Source organism: Balaenoptera physalus, assembly GCF_965194825.1.
Source record: "Balaenoptera physalus genome assembly, chromosome: 1".
Taxonomy (NCBI): Eukaryota; Metazoa; Chordata; class Mammalia; order Artiodactyla; family Balaenopteridae; genus Balaenoptera; species Balaenoptera physalus.
The window spans coordinates 150758179-150775042 of NC_138882.1; the positions used below are offsets into that span (position 1 = coordinate 150758179).

At 52.5% G+C, this 16864-nt stretch overlaps 2 protein-coding genes across 18 annotated transcripts in view; one reads left to right on the forward strand and one right to left on the reverse strand.

Annotated features, from left to right (window-relative positions):
• The window catches only part of SSBP3 (single stranded DNA binding protein 3), a 162864-nt gene extending 162160 nt beyond the window's left edge, over window positions 1–704 (forward strand). For all 15 annotated transcript variants that reach the window (XM_082430261.1, XM_082430268.1, XM_082430270.1 and 12 more), the window contains one exon: window positions 35–704. In XM_082430261.1, coding sequence (XP_082286387.1) covers window positions 35–64 — 30 coding nt within the window. In that variant the 3' untranslated portion in view covers window positions 65–704. The remainder of the gene's footprint in view (window positions 1–34) is intronic.
• The window catches only part of MRPL37 (mitochondrial ribosomal protein L37), a 38767-nt gene that overhangs the window by 7264 nt on the left and 14639 nt on the right, over window positions 1–16864 (reverse strand). The window contains exons 5-7 of one of the 3 annotated variants that reach the window (XR_014254803.1): window positions 15618–15775; window positions 12304–12507; window positions 2958–3157 (exon numbers count right to left, since the gene is read on the reverse strand). Coding sequence is in view for 2 of the 3 variants with exons in the window: in XM_082430170.1 (XP_082286296.1) it covers window positions 10348–10425; window positions 12304–12507; window positions 15618–15775 (440 nt within the window). In the remaining variant the exon portion in view is untranslated. Of the gene's footprint in view, window positions 1–506; window positions 3158–10202; window positions 10426–12303; window positions 12508–15617; window positions 15776–16864 lie in introns of those variants that run through there. The other 2 variants (XM_082430171.1, XM_082430170.1) reach the window with 2 other exon arrangements.

A 16864-nucleotide genomic window follows, 5' to 3' on the forward strand; every position in this document is an offset into this window, starting at 1 on the left:
TCATGACCCCCCTTCTCTGCTTCTCCCCTTCCAGTATTCTCCAAGCATGACGATGAGTGTGTGATCCCCCCTCCTCTTCTCTGAGACGCTGAGAGAGCCGGCATTGCAGGCGGGAAGATGCCAGAAATTATGCAAGAAGAAGTGAGGTGTCATTACCCAGGAGCTGGGGGAGGGGCATCTCCTGCTCCCCCTCAACCCTCCCCCTCCCCTCCCCCAACCTTTCTCAATTTTAGTTTCATGCAATAAAAAGGCCGAACTTTTTATTCCATAAAACATGAAGGACAAAACTCAAAAATATATTTCAAGTCAATGACCAGAAAAATCCCACCCCTTGCCCTTTCCCAAAAGGACCTTTTATGTACATGACACATTTTTGTTGTTTTTTGTTTGGGGTTTTACCGTTGTTGGGATTTTTTTAATTTGTTTTCAGGGGGGTTTTTTGGGGGAAAAATTTTTAAAAATGGAAGCTTCTAGCAAGCCCCCCCGACCCCAATCAACCTCTTTGCTTTCTTCTTTAAAAAAAAAAAAAAAAAGGACAAAAAAAAAGCGAAAAACGAAAAACAAAAAACAAAAACCCAAGCCCTGTTGTCTGTCTGTACCCAAGCCCTTCCACCAGGAAAGCTAGTCTAGGTGTGAGATCTCACCTGTCTTTGTAGCCATCTAAAAATAATAATAATAATTATAATAAACTGGGCAGTTTACAATCGGTGGTTTCTTTCAAACGGCCTTTTTGGGAAAGAAAAAAGGAGTCACCCTTTTCCACTTGGGGTTTTTGGTTTGTGCTGACGGGCAAGGGAAGGGCAGGAACCTGTCTTGTTTCTGCTTGGTCTCCTGGCGAGGTGGCAACAGCAGCTGCACAGCTTCGACCCCAGACCCCCTCCCCCGTTACGTGGCCGGAGGGGCCAGACCACCGACCGCTTTCAGGATCCCGCCCCAGCGGAGCCATGCTGCGACCCAGTGGCATGCACTGTGTTCCCAGGACTGCTTCCTCTCTCTTCTGGACCTCTCCCCGCCCAGCGTCCCGCCCTCCAACCCCCTCCTCAGCCCCCACTCCAGTCTTCCCAGTGAGAATCCTGCCAGCGGGGTGGTGGCCTGGAGCGGAGTGGGGGAGGCCGCCCCGACAGGATGGCTATGACCTGGGACATGGAAACTGTGACCTCCGCGTTCTCATCCCTCGAATCGTCCTCCTTGTGTGTGCAGGCAGTGGAGGGCTGGAGTTTGGGTTTTCTTTTTTTTCCCTCTTGATTCTTCTTTTTCAAAAATGGGATATTGACCAGAATTGCTCTGTGTGCGCTTGGAACTGGACAGAGAGACTTTGGAATAGCTGTGGGGGGCAGGGGGGGACGCCAGCAACCAAACAGATGTGCTGTTTCCGGTCCTGTTTTTATTTTCAAAAACCGACAAATGCGACAGTGGAGCCTGTCCCCTCCCAGGAGGGGTGACTTGTGGCCTCCCTCACCTCACCACCCCCCATCGAAACCTCTGTGTCTTGCCCTGAAGACACCAGAATTCTTTGTACATTTACATCCCTCCTCCTCCTCCTCCTCCCCTGTAGCTGGTCTTTGTTTTCGTCCCTCCCTTTCTGATCCATGTATATCATATTATGTGAGATATCATCTGCCTGAAAAAAGACCTTGTGCGGATTATTGGGAACATTGTAGCTGTTTCTGTGTTTTTTCTTACCTTGTAGTCTGGTTCTGAATTAAGAGAGGAAAAAAAAGTAATTATGATACATTGTAGTTTGTGTACGATATATGTTGATAACGTTTTATTAAAGGGACATCTTTTTTCCGCAGCCCTTCCTGACATGTTTCGGGGGAACGTGGGTTGGAGTTCATTATACTGATTACAAAATGCCAGGCAACTGTTTGGGCAGAATTTTTGTTCCTGGTGCAGGGCAAGATTTTGGTTTGTGCTGTTTCAGGAGTCGGCCTTCTTTTCCTGGGTATGTTAATCTTCTGTGGAGAGTTGGGGAAGATAGATGGGTTGGGAGGACACTGTCTCACTTCAAATATTCGGGGACATTCTAAAAGGCAGTTGCGGTTTCTCATCTTGCAAACGCATTTTGGTTTGCCAGAGTATATTTTTCTGGATAAGGTTCCCGGTGTGCTGTTTTCAGTGGAGAGTCAGCATCGGCTAGGCTGGCCCCATGGGCTGCAGCCACGCCCTGCTTTCTCCCTTCAGATGGAATTTGCTTCACAGGTCCTAGGGTGCCGGGCCACAGGGGCATTGAGTTTTATTTTCTCACCTCCAAGGCAACAGGGGGCCCTTGAAAGATTTGAAGAGTGGCACACTTTGACCTGAATTTTTGAAAACGGTGCTAGCCGCATCCTGGAAGATGGTTGGGTGGGGCTGGACAGATGCGGGGAGACCCGGTCCCAGCCGCCGTCTAGGCAAGAACTACTGCGAGCCCACCAAGTCAGCAGCTGTGGATGCTGATTTGAACAACATTTAGAAAGTAGAACTTTCTGCCTCCCTGGAGCTCTGGGGCCAGGCCCACAGCAGGAGGGGAGGGAAACACACGATGTCTGAGCAAAGTGTGGCTTTAGCCCGCCTTTACAAGGTCTGAAGGGACCAGTTTCAGATCCTGCAGGATCTGTGTGGCCCTGAGCAAGTTAGTTCATAACCTCTGTCCTCAGTTTCCTCATGTATAAAATGGGGATAACGATTTACCTATCATGTGGTGGTTGTGAGGATAAGTTAACATCTGTAAAGTGTTTAGAGAACAGTGCCTTTTAAGCAGTAAGAGCAGCAGTGTTAGCTGTTGGTGGTATTACTCTTTTGGGGAGCATCTAAATGGGTGTGATGATTAGCTGGGAGGGCCTAGAAAATTCCATTTGTCCTTCCGTCCTCATCGGGGAATAAGGCTTCCTAGGCTCTTCCTCAGCACAGACGCCTTTGAACTACTGGGAAAACATCACTGTTGGACACATGAGGAGACGCAGGCTGTTACTGACCTGCACTGACATTCCTGAAGAGGTGTTTGTTCACCAGCACTGAGCATCTGCCACGTGCCAGCCCAACGCTGAGCAAAGAAGGTGGAGATGACGGGCAAGCATCCACTCCATACCCTCGCTGCCCCTGTGCTCCCCAGAGCAGGCCTCAGGCGCAGGTGGGAGCAGTGGCCTGGAGAAGGGAGCCCAGGTCACAGGGGTCCCTGCAGAGAGGAAGGAAAGGGCCCCCAGCCTGTAATGAGAGCCTGCTGTGGGCCTCACTGCCCACCTCTGCTGGGGGCGGGGTTCGAACACCAGGCACCCTAACACACCTCTCAGCCTGTGATTCCCCCCAGCACCCCCAGAGTTGCCTTTGCCACACTCATGGCCCTGATGAGGGCTGGTTTGGGGTCGGCCTTCTCAGCAAGAGGTCTTTGAGAGGACAGGCTCCTGTTACCCCCAGTGTTTTCACCACCCTGTCCTGTCCAGGCCTGACTGAGCAGGGCCGGGCCAGATCCAGGTTCTGCAGCCAGGATGAGGGTCTCGGAGTGAGAGGCAGAAGGTGGGTGTCATTCCTATGCTTTCACAGAGGAGGGCTTTAGCCCATCACTGAAACTTGGGCAGGAGTGGACAAGCCAGGCCAAAGGCCCCAGCTCAGCAGCTGCTTTCCTACTACTCATCACTACCCACAAGGGCCTAATTATAGTGACCAGCCAGCCTGGGGGTCGAAGTGAGGGCCCTGTCCTTCCTGGCTGGGCACCCCTCCCTGGATCCAGAAAAGGAGAGCCTTGAGGCAAACTAGCTGGTGCCGGCGGGGCCTGCCTGGGGCAGGGGACAGGTGTGTGTGGAGGGGGCTTGGAAGGGGTGGGTCAGCAACTACCAAGGCACAGAGCCAGAGCAGGACTCCAGTTTGGGCTCAGCTGGGGCCATTCAGCCTGATGCCCTGGGTGACCCTGGGGAATCTCTGACTCCCAGCCTCTGCTGTCCCTTGAGGATTCCACAGACTCCAGGGGCCTGAGCCCAGAGTACATCCCAGGCTTCTGGGAGGGCTCTGCCCTGAACTGAGTGGAGCTGGAGCTCCCCTGGGCTCACTGGGTGGGAGCGCTGGAAACAGAAGACCAGACCAAGCGAGGGGGTGCTGAAAGAGGGTCCATCCTGCCCTGCGCTGGCACTCTCCTCTCCATTCCCAGGTGTCTATGGAGCCCCAGTCTTTGCCATCTGTTACCTGGACATTCAGCTACCACCTTGGTTTCCTGCCTCCATCTCAGCCCTTCCAATACCACAAAGACCGAACTCACTCACTTCTGAGCATCCTTAAACTCTTCCATCCATCAGTTTACATATTTATGGGGCACCTGTTAACATGCCAGGGACTGTCCTAACACTAGGGATACAGAGGGGAACAAACGGCTGTGGGAGGCTGGCGACGCCCGTCACTGAGGTGAGGGGGGCTGCGGGAAGAGCAGGTTGAGGTGACGCTCCACGAGATGCTTGTTCAACATCCAGGTAAAGAAGTCAAGCAGGCAGGTCTCGGCTAGAGACATACTTAGGGAGTTGTTGGCCTTCAGATGCTCTTGAAAGCCATGAGACTGAGATCATCTGGAGAGTGAATGGAGAAGGGCCCAGGGACTGGGCCCTGGGAAACAGGAAGAACCAGCAAAGCAGGCAGTGAGGAGGCGAGTGAGGTGCCCGGACATCAAGGGAAGAAAGCTGCAGAGAGGAGAGTGCCGCACACGGCCTGGGATCCAGGGCACGCTCCTCGCCTCATTCAGGCCCTGCGGGCCTCTCCTGCTTGTTCTCAACCCTCAGCACTGCATGCTCCGGTGATGCAGAACTCCTCAGGGATCGCTGCCCACTGGGGCCTTTGTTCCTGCTCTTCCCTCTCGGCACGCCTGTCCTACTTGCCCTTTAGAATCCAGCTCATGTGGGCCGCCTTTCAGGAAGCCTTGTAGGCTGAGGTGAAGGCTTTCTTTGAGCCCCCACGACCCCTATGCTGTAAATGGTTCAACGTCTGCCTCCCCCATCAGACTGGGAGTTCCTCGAAGCCTGGGACCATGCCTGAGTGTTTGTCCCCAGAGTGAGTGACCCAGCACAAGGCCTGGCGCCCAGCAGGTGTTCAGGGAGTGTTCACGGAGTGAGTGGATGCTTGCTGAGTACAGTTACTCCTGCACTCCTCCCCACTGCATGCTGTCACCTGGGGGTAGGTGCTCAGGTGTGGGGAAAGAGGTGGCCTTTATGGCTTCAGCAGATCCAAAGGAGACTGACTACTCTGTCACTGCCCACCCGCCAGCTGGGAACTCCTGGAGGACCATGTCTCATTCTGTATCTCTGGCTCCCAGCACAAGGCCTGGCACACACTAGGGACTTACAAAAGGAGCTGAATTGCTGGATCCCCTAGAGGTCTGTAGTGGGGAACCTCAGGGCTCAGTCCCCAATTCTAGCCTATTCTTGGATTCCATCAGCCCAGCTGAGGATGAGGAGACAGATGTGTTTTGTGGGGTGGGTGACAGAAAGCTGGGCGGGGCTACGCTGCTCCTGACAGGCTAGACTCTTGCCCTGGGCAACAAGCCCGCACCCTGGATACGGGCTTTGGGTATGAGGAGACATAGCCAGGTCGTCTGGCATGGGATCTCAGGTGGCAATAGCCAGTGTCCAGAACAGGGGAGAGGCTGGCCTCACTCCACCCTGCCATCCTCAGCCCAGCTGAAGCACTGGGTCCCTGCTCTGTGATACAGCCTGGAGCAGGTGGCCGAGGTAAGCTGTGGATTGAGAAATGGCTTAGAGGCTCAGTGGGAGGCAGACACTGGGCTATTTGGCTTTGAGGCCTATTATTCCCAGCTTCAAATCTCCCCTGGCTCAGAAAGCAGATGGGGGTGTGAGGCCCCAGCAGTCAGAGCCGGGACCCCGGAACTGAAGCTAAAGGAAGACATTCCTCCTGAGGTGTGAGAACGCTTAGCAGCCACAGTGAAAAAGGCTGCTTCGAGAGGTAATAAGTTCCGCATCGCTGGAAGTGTGTGAGCCAGTGGGGAGGGGAAGAATAGGGGGCTACCTGTGTTGGACAAGGGGGCATTGGTTCCCGGGGTCTCAGGTGGAGGGCAGAGGGAAAGATAAACAAACCCCTTCTCAGGAGCAGAACTGGGGTCAGAACTAGCTCACTCTGACTTCTAAGTCCCTCCCAGCTTTTCAGCTGTCCCATGACCTCTACGAGAGATCTCCATAGACTCTGCTGATGTGACTCGTATTCCTTCTGCCGAAGACCACACCAGGCCCGGTTCTGCGAGCTCTGCAGAGAAAGGCGGGCTGGCGGTTGCAGGCTGGGTGCGGGGTGGGGTTCTGGTGGTGGAGCCAGTGCTCCAGCAGGGCCTCCCCGCCTCCTCGCTACTCCACAAACACACCAACCCCACGTCCATCTCAGAGCTGTCGCGTTTTCCCCAGCGCCTTCCCAGCCTGCCCCACACTTCGTTCAGTCTCTACTCAAACACTACCTTCTCACAGAGGCCTCACCCTGTGAGGTTAGGGCCGACACACCCCGTCCCCAGCTGCTGGTGGCTCAGTGTCCCTTCCTGGGTGCTGCCCTGGGCCCCAGGGGACTGCCTCACCCAAGATTTCACCTCCTCCCAGACGGTGGCCAGTGGCCAATGGCTGACATGGGACCTCAAGGCCCCACACTTGGCCTCGATTCAGGATGGCTCTGAAGAGCCACCCGGCACCGAGCTCTCTAGAGGACCCGCGGGGGTCTCAGCTCCCCCTGCCCAGTCACGCCCTCCTCCCTTGCTCATGGGTCTCTGGGGAGTGCGCCCCAGTAAGCCTGCTGCCACAACTCTCCGTCTCAGAGTCTGTGCCAGGGAACACTTGCCTTCAGATCCTCTGACATACCTTTCTTTCTGCACCATCTCCCCACGTTGGAATGTAAACTCCATGACAGTAGGGACCTTGTTTTGCTCAATGCTCTCTACCTGGGGCCTTGCCTCATGCCTAACACATACTAGATGCTCACACACACCCGTGGAACGAACCAAGTGGCTGAGAGCTTATCATCCTGAGCTGAGGAGGGGACACTGGGATTCTCTGCAGGTTCCCAGACATCTCTGGGGAGAGGGTTCCTATAACAGGGTGGTCTTCCAGCAGCCAAGCAGGTAGGCCCCATGAGTCACAGTGATTTGTGTATTCATGTTAAAGGGAAGACGGTATGAGACACCCAGGTCACATACACACTTTAAAGGACTTTGTCCCGCCACAAAAGAGGAAGCAGGGAGATGCTGTCTAAAGCCTGAGGTGACCCTGGCCTGCTCCTACACCAGTCTCGGGCCTGCTGCTGAAGGACAGAGCCCAGCAAGTCACAGAGCCTCTGGCGAGCACCGGTCCTACGTCCAGCCTGAGTCAGCCTTGGGAGAGGGCAGAGACGGCCTAAAGGGCCCCCCGAAGTAATCCCACCTTTTCACGGAGCTTCTGAAAACCTCTAGACCCATCTACTTGAAACCTCCTGGTCAAATGCAGCCTGTTAATCCCAAAGTAGGGAAAACCTGAAAGGGAGGTACTTTATTCCCACTCTGCAGATGAGGAAACTCAGGATCTGAGTGGAAGGTGGAATATAGGAGACTCTTGGAAATGGCGTTCCCCAGTCCACTGATGCCTGCCAGAAATGAACTGAGCTTTCTAATGGATCAACATGACACTTAAATACATGACCAAATGAGAGTACGTTCACATGTGCTCACAATGCCATTGTCAAAATTTTGGTTCCAAATGCCTGTTGCTTAAAAGTCCAAGTCCATACGGGGCGACTTTCATACTAACAGTGGGACATCCCTGTCCACCCTCCTCACACAGTCCTCCTCCTGCCTCCTTCTCCCAGACTCGCTCTGACCAGGTGAGTAGTCTGTTCTCAAGTCTAAGGCCAAATAGGGCCTGAAAATCATCCTGTATTTCCTCCCTCCCTGCGTTTAATGAGGAAGGTAAGAGGGTGGGGAGGATGAGGTAGGTGGGCGTTTGGGATGTGGGGAGGTAGGCACAGCTCTATGGAGGAAGCAGCTGTCATCACATATGAACTTCCCAGTTCTTCACTCTACACCACGTGGGGTCTGAGCCTCAGTCTCCTCACCTGCATGGGGAGGACAGAAACGCCAGTCCTGCCTGCCTCACTTTGCGGACCGGCTGCAAGGGGCTTGAAGGGAGAGAGCAGTGGGTGCCAGGCTCCAGAGCTTAGCTGCAAGGTCCAAGCGGACAGACCAAGGCCAACCACTAGGGCTGTCCTCACTCCAGGGGCTGGGATGAGCACCCAGGCCTGCCCTGTAACACTGGCACCTTCCAGGGTAGTCCTCAAGCTGCAAGGTCACCTGCTGATGGCCCACTTACTTGCAGTCTCTGACCCACACGCTCAAGACCCAGGCTGGCTTCGCCCTCTCACTCCCCACTCTCCCACTAGTAGCAAGGGGGCTTCCGCCCCCTCAGCCTGGCTTCAAGCCACCACCATCACTCATCCAAGAATGACTGCAAGGCCTCCAGCTCTACTCGGTACCGTCATCCTGCCAACTCGCCCTCCACACGCCCACAGAGTGTTCTTTAAAAAAAATCCCTTTGACTCAGCAATTCTGCTTAGGAATTTATCCAGTGGCTGCGCTGGCAGAAGTACTCTAAGATATGTGAACAAGGATGCTCGCTGCAGAATTATTTGTAATAGCTAACAACTAGAAATAACTCCAATGTCCATCGACAGGTATTATTGCAGCTGCTCAAAAAAACAACATAGCTCATATGTGCTGATGGGGCAAGATCCTGCGATCCCAAGGTATTAGGTGAAAAAAGGAAGGTGCAGAATGGTCTATAAATAGGATGACACTAAGCAATGTAAATATATGCATCCTTATTATACATATACATTTTAATGGCGCTACATGAGAAACTCTAAGTTGTGGTTACCCTTAGGGAAAAGGACCAGGGTTGCCTTGGGTGGGGGGACAACTTTTATCTGGGGAAGCCTGATGTGCCAGCATTCAAGGCCCTTGAGAGCTGGCCCCTCCAGCCTCACCCCCGACCTCCCTGCGCTCCCCATTTCCAACCACTCCCCAGTGCTCCAGGATCTTCTTCGCCTCCCTGCTTTTGCACACCCGCCGCCTTCCCCAGTAACCCCTTCACACACACCACCACCAGCCCAATCTGTCCTTTTCCTGGTAAACCCTGCCCCGCCCAGCCTAAAAGGTACCTTGTAAAGTGGAAGGAGCACAACCTGGGAGTCAGGGACACGGCGCTGGAAACAGCACTGTTATGGATGAAGGTGACATGGGCTCCCGGACCCCTCTTCAGAGTGATCCTCCCACAGCAGAAAGTGTCCTGGCTGCCTGCTCTCAGTAAAGTCCCTCGGGAATTGCACTCAGCCCAACAAAGCCACGTCACCTGAGGTCTCTCCCACATTGGGAGCAGTGTTATCCAGTGACTGGTGACAAGTCACTGGTGTTTGTAGAAAGGCTCAGCACCTCGGCTCCATGAGGACAACTCTGTTCCAGGGGGCCCACGGAGCCGGGAACCAGCCAAGGTCTCAGGTGCAAACTCACTGAGCTCAGTCCCTCCTCCACCCGGTGCTGCGATCATCACTCCCCACAGGTGCTGATCCTCAAGGCTCTCCCCAAGCTTTCACCTGCAAATCTCCATCTCAGGGTTTCCTACGGGAGCCGACCTACAACACCAGCTGCATGACCTTCAGCAATTCCTTACACTATCTGCACCTCCTCATCTACAGGGCCCAGAATGCTGCCCGGCACACAGTAGGAATTCAACACTTTTCTTGAATATGGAAACATCTACCTTGCAAGGGTTTTGTGAGGACTGAACAAGATGCTGTGTATAAGCTGCCTGGCCCAGAGCAGGACTTGATGCTATCTGAACAGAGGCCAGCTGAACCAGGGATGTACTCAGTCCATTAACCAAGGTACTAGTGAGAAATTTACAATGAATATTCTATTCAGATCTTCTGCAGTCATTGTGGAATGTGTCCACAATTTAAGTAATGCCATAGAACCTAGCGACCATCACAGAACACCTAATATGAAGCAAACAGTGTAGGTCATATTAGCCTCAAGTTTCAGATGAAGAAACTGCAACTCAGAGAGATGAAGATTCTTATTTAAAGTCACAAGATGGGTCACGGACAAAGCTGGGGTAGGTCAGGCTCCAGGGCCAGCATTTGTGCAGAGGCAGGCTCATGGCAAGGGCGAGCACACAACTGTGGGTGCCCCTCCTGACGGCACCCCCCACAACAAGCACAGGCTCCAGTGCACCGGAAGGGCTCTTTATTGTCAGCGAGACCACCAGCCAAAGGAGCACTGGGCTCCGAGCAGGCCCCAGGCACCACCCAGGCCCCAGGATCCTCAGGGGGAGAGGGGCACAGGGAGTTCCAGGCCTCAGAACGGTCCTTGGCTCACACAGCACCGTGCAAATACAGAGCTAAAAACTTCCTGAATGTCTCTGGCTGGAAACCAGTCGGCCCAACAGGTTCCTGGAAAGAACACAGCCCATTAGGATCCTGCTACTAGGTTTAATGGCAGCAATTAAAACAAAGGTCGGTTTCATGCAAATCCTAAGTGCCTGGATAATAACTGTTTCTTTCTCTCATGACCAAGGAGGAGCGCTGGGGAGCTGGTGCCAAGAGATGCCGGGGGTGCTGGGCTAGCGAGGAGGATATGAAGCATCCCAGCACCTTTCAGCCAAATCGTCTGTTGACACTGCCCTGGATCCCTAATCCTGCTCACCTCAACCACCACAAACAAATGTTCTGTTGCCCCTTTTAATTCCCAGGGACAATAATCCCTCACTCCTTCCACACACATTTATCAGGCACCTTCTCTGTATCTGAGCTGTGCCCAGTGCTGGAAACCCAATAATGACTTGAATCTGGCTCCCACCCTCAAGGAGCTTCCAGCCAGGTTTGCAGTAGTGATAATACAAGGTGATGGGCCTCATAATAGAAGTAGGAAAAAGACGCTAAGAAAACAGGGGAGAAAATAACTAACTCATTGACTTCCATACATGGAAGAGAGCATGTATGAATGAGTCTTAAAGGGCAAGTACAACAGAATGGGCCAGAAAGAGAAAAGAAAGGAGACTCCAGAGAGGCCAGTATATGCGCCGGTCCGGAGGCACGAACGAAGGTGGGAAGAGCTAGGGCGAGGCTGGAGCCCAGGGTCCGTGCTGGTGGAGGTGGGGTGGGTGCGGGAAGAGACAGGGAAGGAGGAGTCACATGAGCACACCAGCACAGGCCTGGCACTGAGTCACTACTTCGGAAGGAAGAGGCTGAAAGACGAGGACCTGAAGACGTGACGGGGAGAGGGAGAGCGCAGCTGAGCGCAGAGGGACGCGGAGGAGGCTGGCGTGGCCACAAGGGGAGGGACAGTGAATGGCGTCTGGAGCCAAAGAGAAGGGACCAGACCAGTAGGCATTTCAAGGGTAAACGATACTGACAGACGCTGGAGAACTCATCATTCCACTAACATACAGATAATGTTCAAAGGCTCAACAACGACGCTTAAACAAATCTACTCAGGCCCTGTGTGGGACATGGCTAGTCAGCCACAGATCCAGCAGTAGCCCACCCTGTTCTCTCCCATCCCCAATCCTGTTTTGTCTCTTCAGAGTGCTTATCACTGCCTGATATTATATTATGATTCTATTTAGATACTGCCACTGCCCACTACACAGAACACAGGCCTGGTCTCTGTCAGCTGAGCACTGGAGGTGCGGCAGTGAGTGACAATGCCATGGAGGAATGAAATGAACGCATCATTCATGGACTCAGCCTTTGAGGAGCTCAGTGCTCGTTTTAACAGAGGAGAAGAACACATAAACAGATAACTATAGGACAGCAGCATGACTGCGCTGTGATGGGGGGACCCAGGGGCTATGGGAACCCACCCAAGGTACTTAAGCAAGGCTGGGATTGGGATGGTGGGTCTTTATGCTAAATCTGGAATGACAAATAGAGGACAACCAGATGACAGAGAAATGGGAAAGGTTGGGTGGGGGAGAGGGAGGAGGGAGCAAGAAGGAAGCAGCCTCCTCTGTAAAAGGAACAGCACCTACTGGGACCCTGAGCTACTCAGGCAGCGGCGCGTACTGGAGAGCTACAAGGAGCTGGGCGTGGTGGGCGCTGAGGAGCGCGGGAGGTGAGGTGAAGAGCGGGCTGGGGCCCAGGGTGGAAGGCGCTGGTTTAGGTAATGGGCAGGGCTGAAGTAGCCCTCCAGGCAGAGGTCCTGAGCGTGAAGACCCTAAAGCCGGGGCCCCACTCACAAGCATCCCGTCAACCCCAAGCCAGGCTCACTCTGGGGAGGGTGAGTCCTGGCCCTGGGCCCATCACCAGGCCAGAGGCGGCTGGACTTACCACAACTGCCTTCCTTCTGACCACCGGGAGACACCAAAAATGCGCATAGAGGAGCTGATCCGAGTCTAGCCAGACTAGATTCTTGACACCCTCATCAGACGCCAGATCTGTGGTGTTCAGCTGTAGCACCAGGAACTGGAAGACACGTCCATCAGTGCCCACACTTTGCACGACTACTGGCTGCTCCAAAACCTTAGTGTCGTTCTGAGAGGAAAAGAGGACAAGTAAATCAAATCAGAAATGGTGGGCTGAAAGGAGCAGCACAAACCAGGCAATTTCTAGTTCTGGCCTTTGAAATAAACCCCCACCCCTCTTTAGTGGTTCACCCCGCAGGACACTGAAAACAGAATGCGGAGTTGAGGGCACTGTCCAGGGCCAGGCCTTCTCACCCGCACCCAGCCTGGCTCTGCCTGGCCTCAGATGCCTCGTGGCCCCGGGGTACCTGCTCTTCAACTTGAGCACATTAAAGTACTAATTCCTGCCACTGAGAGGTGATTGCCAGGCAAGCTGCACAGTACAGAAGGATGAGCTGGGAGGTTAATGACGGCAAACCCCTCAAACTCATGGCCGTAACCTGACAGTGACAACAGTGATGTCTATCAAATGTTAACCTGGAGGGTCAATTCATATAATATATATAATCTCATTCGGTTCTCACTCCATTTGACAGTTGAGGAAACAGACTGGGTGAGGCAGTGACTCATCTGAAGTCACAACGATGTGTGGCATCAGAACCTACAATGGCTAGTGCTAGACCAGTCACACTTTCCGTCTGCCTTACTTTACTCCTCAGGGCTGGGCATCTGGAATGCCCTAAGCCTACCGGCAGGCATCTCACCTGAGCTTCAGCCTCTCGGTGCAACTCTGAGTATGTGTCAGATTCCTGAGTGTCCACTCCAGCTGTGTTGGCCCCAGGATTCCACCAGTCAACACATTTGCTGATTACCTCTTTCAATGAGTGCCACTTGGTAACAGTAATACTACTAGCAACCATTTACTGAAGGCCTCTCATGTGCCAGGCATCACACCAGTTTCACATAAAGTCACCTCTAATCTCATAAATCCAGTGGTATATACCCACTTAACAGATGAGGAAACTGAGGTTCAGAGAGGTGGTATAATTTGCTCAAGGTTACCCAGGATCAGACCCCAGGCTATTAAATCACTTGGAATCTTATTGTTCTGGTCTACACCTAGTGTCCCATTGTATCTGATAGTAGCTCCTCTGCCATTCTCAAAAGTATCCCAGTCTGGATGACAAATCATACGTTCACCCTACTGAGCCTGCAGGAGTCCAGTTTGGTGACTGCTATCCACTGGACAAAGATTCAATAGGCAGGCCCCATGAAGCAAAGCATCCTTGATTCAAAGATGCTGCCTACATTCACCGCTCCAGGGCTGAATCTGACATTAGGAATAGCTAATGTCAGACCTCAGTGTAGGCCACACTGGGACCGTTGGCCTTAGAAATACCTGTTTTTAGCTGCATGAGAAATAAAAAAGAAAAGTACCTCTAAGTGTTAGCTGAGAATTCTGTATTGACTCTTATCTCCCTCTACAGATCAATAAAACTGCAGGTAGTACATAAATTTCTCAGCAATTTTACCTTTTACACAGAGGCTCTTCCCATAATTGCTCAACTTCACATCCCCAGGAATAATTTGTACCTGGAGGGGGTGGGGGAGGCCTCCTCTCCTACCCAACTGGGTGGCAATTAGTGACAGCATTGCTACCCATGCTCTGCTGGCACAGAAGCTACAATGAGCCTGCAGGCCTGGGACCTGGCATGTGACTATCTCTGCCTCCCTATCCTCCCCCAGAGTCAGGAGGCAGCATGTCCTTTGAAGCTGGAGAGATCAGGGCTCCAATGCCTGCTTCCCTACTCATTAGCTGTGGGATCTTGGGCAAGTTACCAAACCTTCCAGAGCCTTCAGAAAGTATGTCAGAGAATGGGAATTAAGATAACCTCCCAAGGACTGGAAAGACACAAGAAGGTCACATAAAGATGTGATAGCTGCTAATCTCTTAGCTGTGTGACCTTGGGGAAGTTATTGAGCCTCCCTGAGCCTCAGTTTCTTCATCTATAAAATGAAGCTAATAGTATCTGCCATGGGGGGTTGCTACAAGGATTAAATAATGCAATGGTTCTCAAATTTTAGTGGAGTGGTTTTCAAACTTGAGCTTGTACCAGCATCACCTGGAGGGCTTGTTAAAACAGACTGCCAGGCCCCACCCCCAGAGCTTCTGATGCAGGATGTCTGGGGTGGGTCTGAGAAGTTGCATTTCCAACAAGTCCCCAGATGATGTTCACGCTGCTAATCCACGACCATATTTTGAGAACCACTGCTATAAAGAGCCCGAATTAAATGTTTGGCATGTAGCAGATGCTCAATACAGGCAAGGTCCATACTACTCTCTATCTCATTAGGCTAACCACACAGTACCAACCCCACCGAGACCAAGTAAGATGGGAAACAAAGCATTCTGAAGTTCATCACTCCTCCAGGAGGGCCTTAGGCTCTAACCAAGACCTGGGAGCCCAACAGCAGCCCTCAAAATCATCCCTCCCCTCCCGCCCCACAACACACACAAAAAGCCAGGGATCTGGTGTCCCAGGCCTGCTTGGGGACTCCCATATTGCCATCCCCTTCCTGGAGGCCTTTGCTTCCCCGCCAGGCTTTCCTCCAATCTTGGGACAGCACTGTGTGACAACCACTCAGCCTGCATTCTGTAACATCTAGGTCCCTGAGACCTCCTCTTAGAATCAAAGGGCTACCATCCAAGTGGTATCCTGGGTCCTCAGAACCTGTCCTGAGTGGGCAGGCAGGCCTGGGCCATCTCCTGCTTCACTTCCTCCTGCCTGCCTGATGGAGCCTTGTGCTCTGGGCTCCAACAGTACAGAACAGAGGCAGTGTGCTGCAGCACAGACAACTGAAGCCTTAGGAGTTGGGTCTACCTAGTCCCAATCCTTTCTCCACCACTTACTGCTGCGTAATGCTGGACAAGCCTCCCTGGGATTCAGAGGCATAATCTGAAAAATGGGGATCATAATGAAACCTTGTGGGTTATTGTTATAAAAAAAAAATGAGGTATCTTATGTTAGAGACAAGCACATCGTAGGCCCCCAGCAGATGGCACCTCATCTCTGTAGGGTGAGTGCAAGTGCCTCTCCCTAAAACTCCTCAGTCAAGCAAAAAAATAAATCCCTCCATGCCCCCTTTCCTTTGAGTAGCGGAAGGCAGGAAACCAACACAACGTAAGGCAGGAAACCAACTCAACGTAAGGCAGCTTGGTGGTCTTCCCCACATACATACCCCATAGAGGAGCCGAGCCTGAGCCAGGGCATTGCCAAAGGCAAACAGGATCATCTTGGCCCGCAGCTGATCTGGTTGAAAGCGGTGTGGTCGTAAATTGGCTGACTCCAGCAAATACAGGGTGTGGGGATAGGGGTAAGGATAACCCTCTCGGAATCCTGCAAGACATGTCATCATGTGGAGGGGTAGAAAAGATTAATCAGCCTGCCCCAAAGCCTCAGGAAAGTCACCCGACCTCAGCTTAGTGCCAGGCACGACAGAGACTCAGTAGAGGTAGATATTATCACTATAGCTCAGGGGCTGGCAAACGTCAAGCTGCCAGCCTAATCTGGCCCGTTTTTGAAAATAAAATTTTTACTGGAGCACACCCACCCCCACTCATTTACATATGTCTATTACGTAGCTCTGACAGAGACCATACGTGGCTTGCAAAACCTAAAACACCATTTAGTTCTTTACAGAAAATGTTTGCCAACCTGTTCCAGGTGATTCTTGCAGGCTAGCTCTAACTCCAAACTCCACCCCCTTCTCGCTCATTCAAGCACACAGTTGATAGTGATATTAGAAGGATAACCTGAAATCTATGATAATTATTTTTTTAAAAAGCAAATCACTTGCAAAATTCAATACTTGATTATTAGTAACAAATGACTTGCCTCATACCTCACAACACTATGCTGAGCATCAAAGTTCAGCACTTGTTCATCTCAGCCACAACCCTGCCAGGTCACCACTGCTTCCCCTACATGGCCATGAGCAAACCCTCGGAGGCTGGGGGCTCCTAGAGTGAGTGACCTGGATTAGCGAAAGTGGGTGAAACAGAGGCAGAAAGAGGCTGGGAAAGTGTGGGCTCTGAAAATCCCAGAGGAGGGCACTACTTAAGAAAAAGAGACATGACTTTCCTGTCTGCCTCAGTTCCTCCGCATGTGTGAGTACCCAATACTCAGCACTCACTCTCTGCCAAGCTCTAACAGAGGAACCAGGAACAGAGCCCACGTGGTGCCTGCCGCTGCCTTTGAGGGGCTCACCAAGTCTAGAGGGGAGACAGACAGGAAGACTGATCACATCCACACAGAAGGACATGTCAAGACACGAGGGAAGCCAGGGGGCTGTGTGAGGACAGACGAAAGGCCCCTGACCAGACTGCGAGGTTGCAGAGCATTTCTGGGAAGAAGTGAGTCCTAAGATGAATTGTGACAGATGAGTAGTCATTAAACGAAGACAAAAAGAGGTGAATGGTCAAAAGT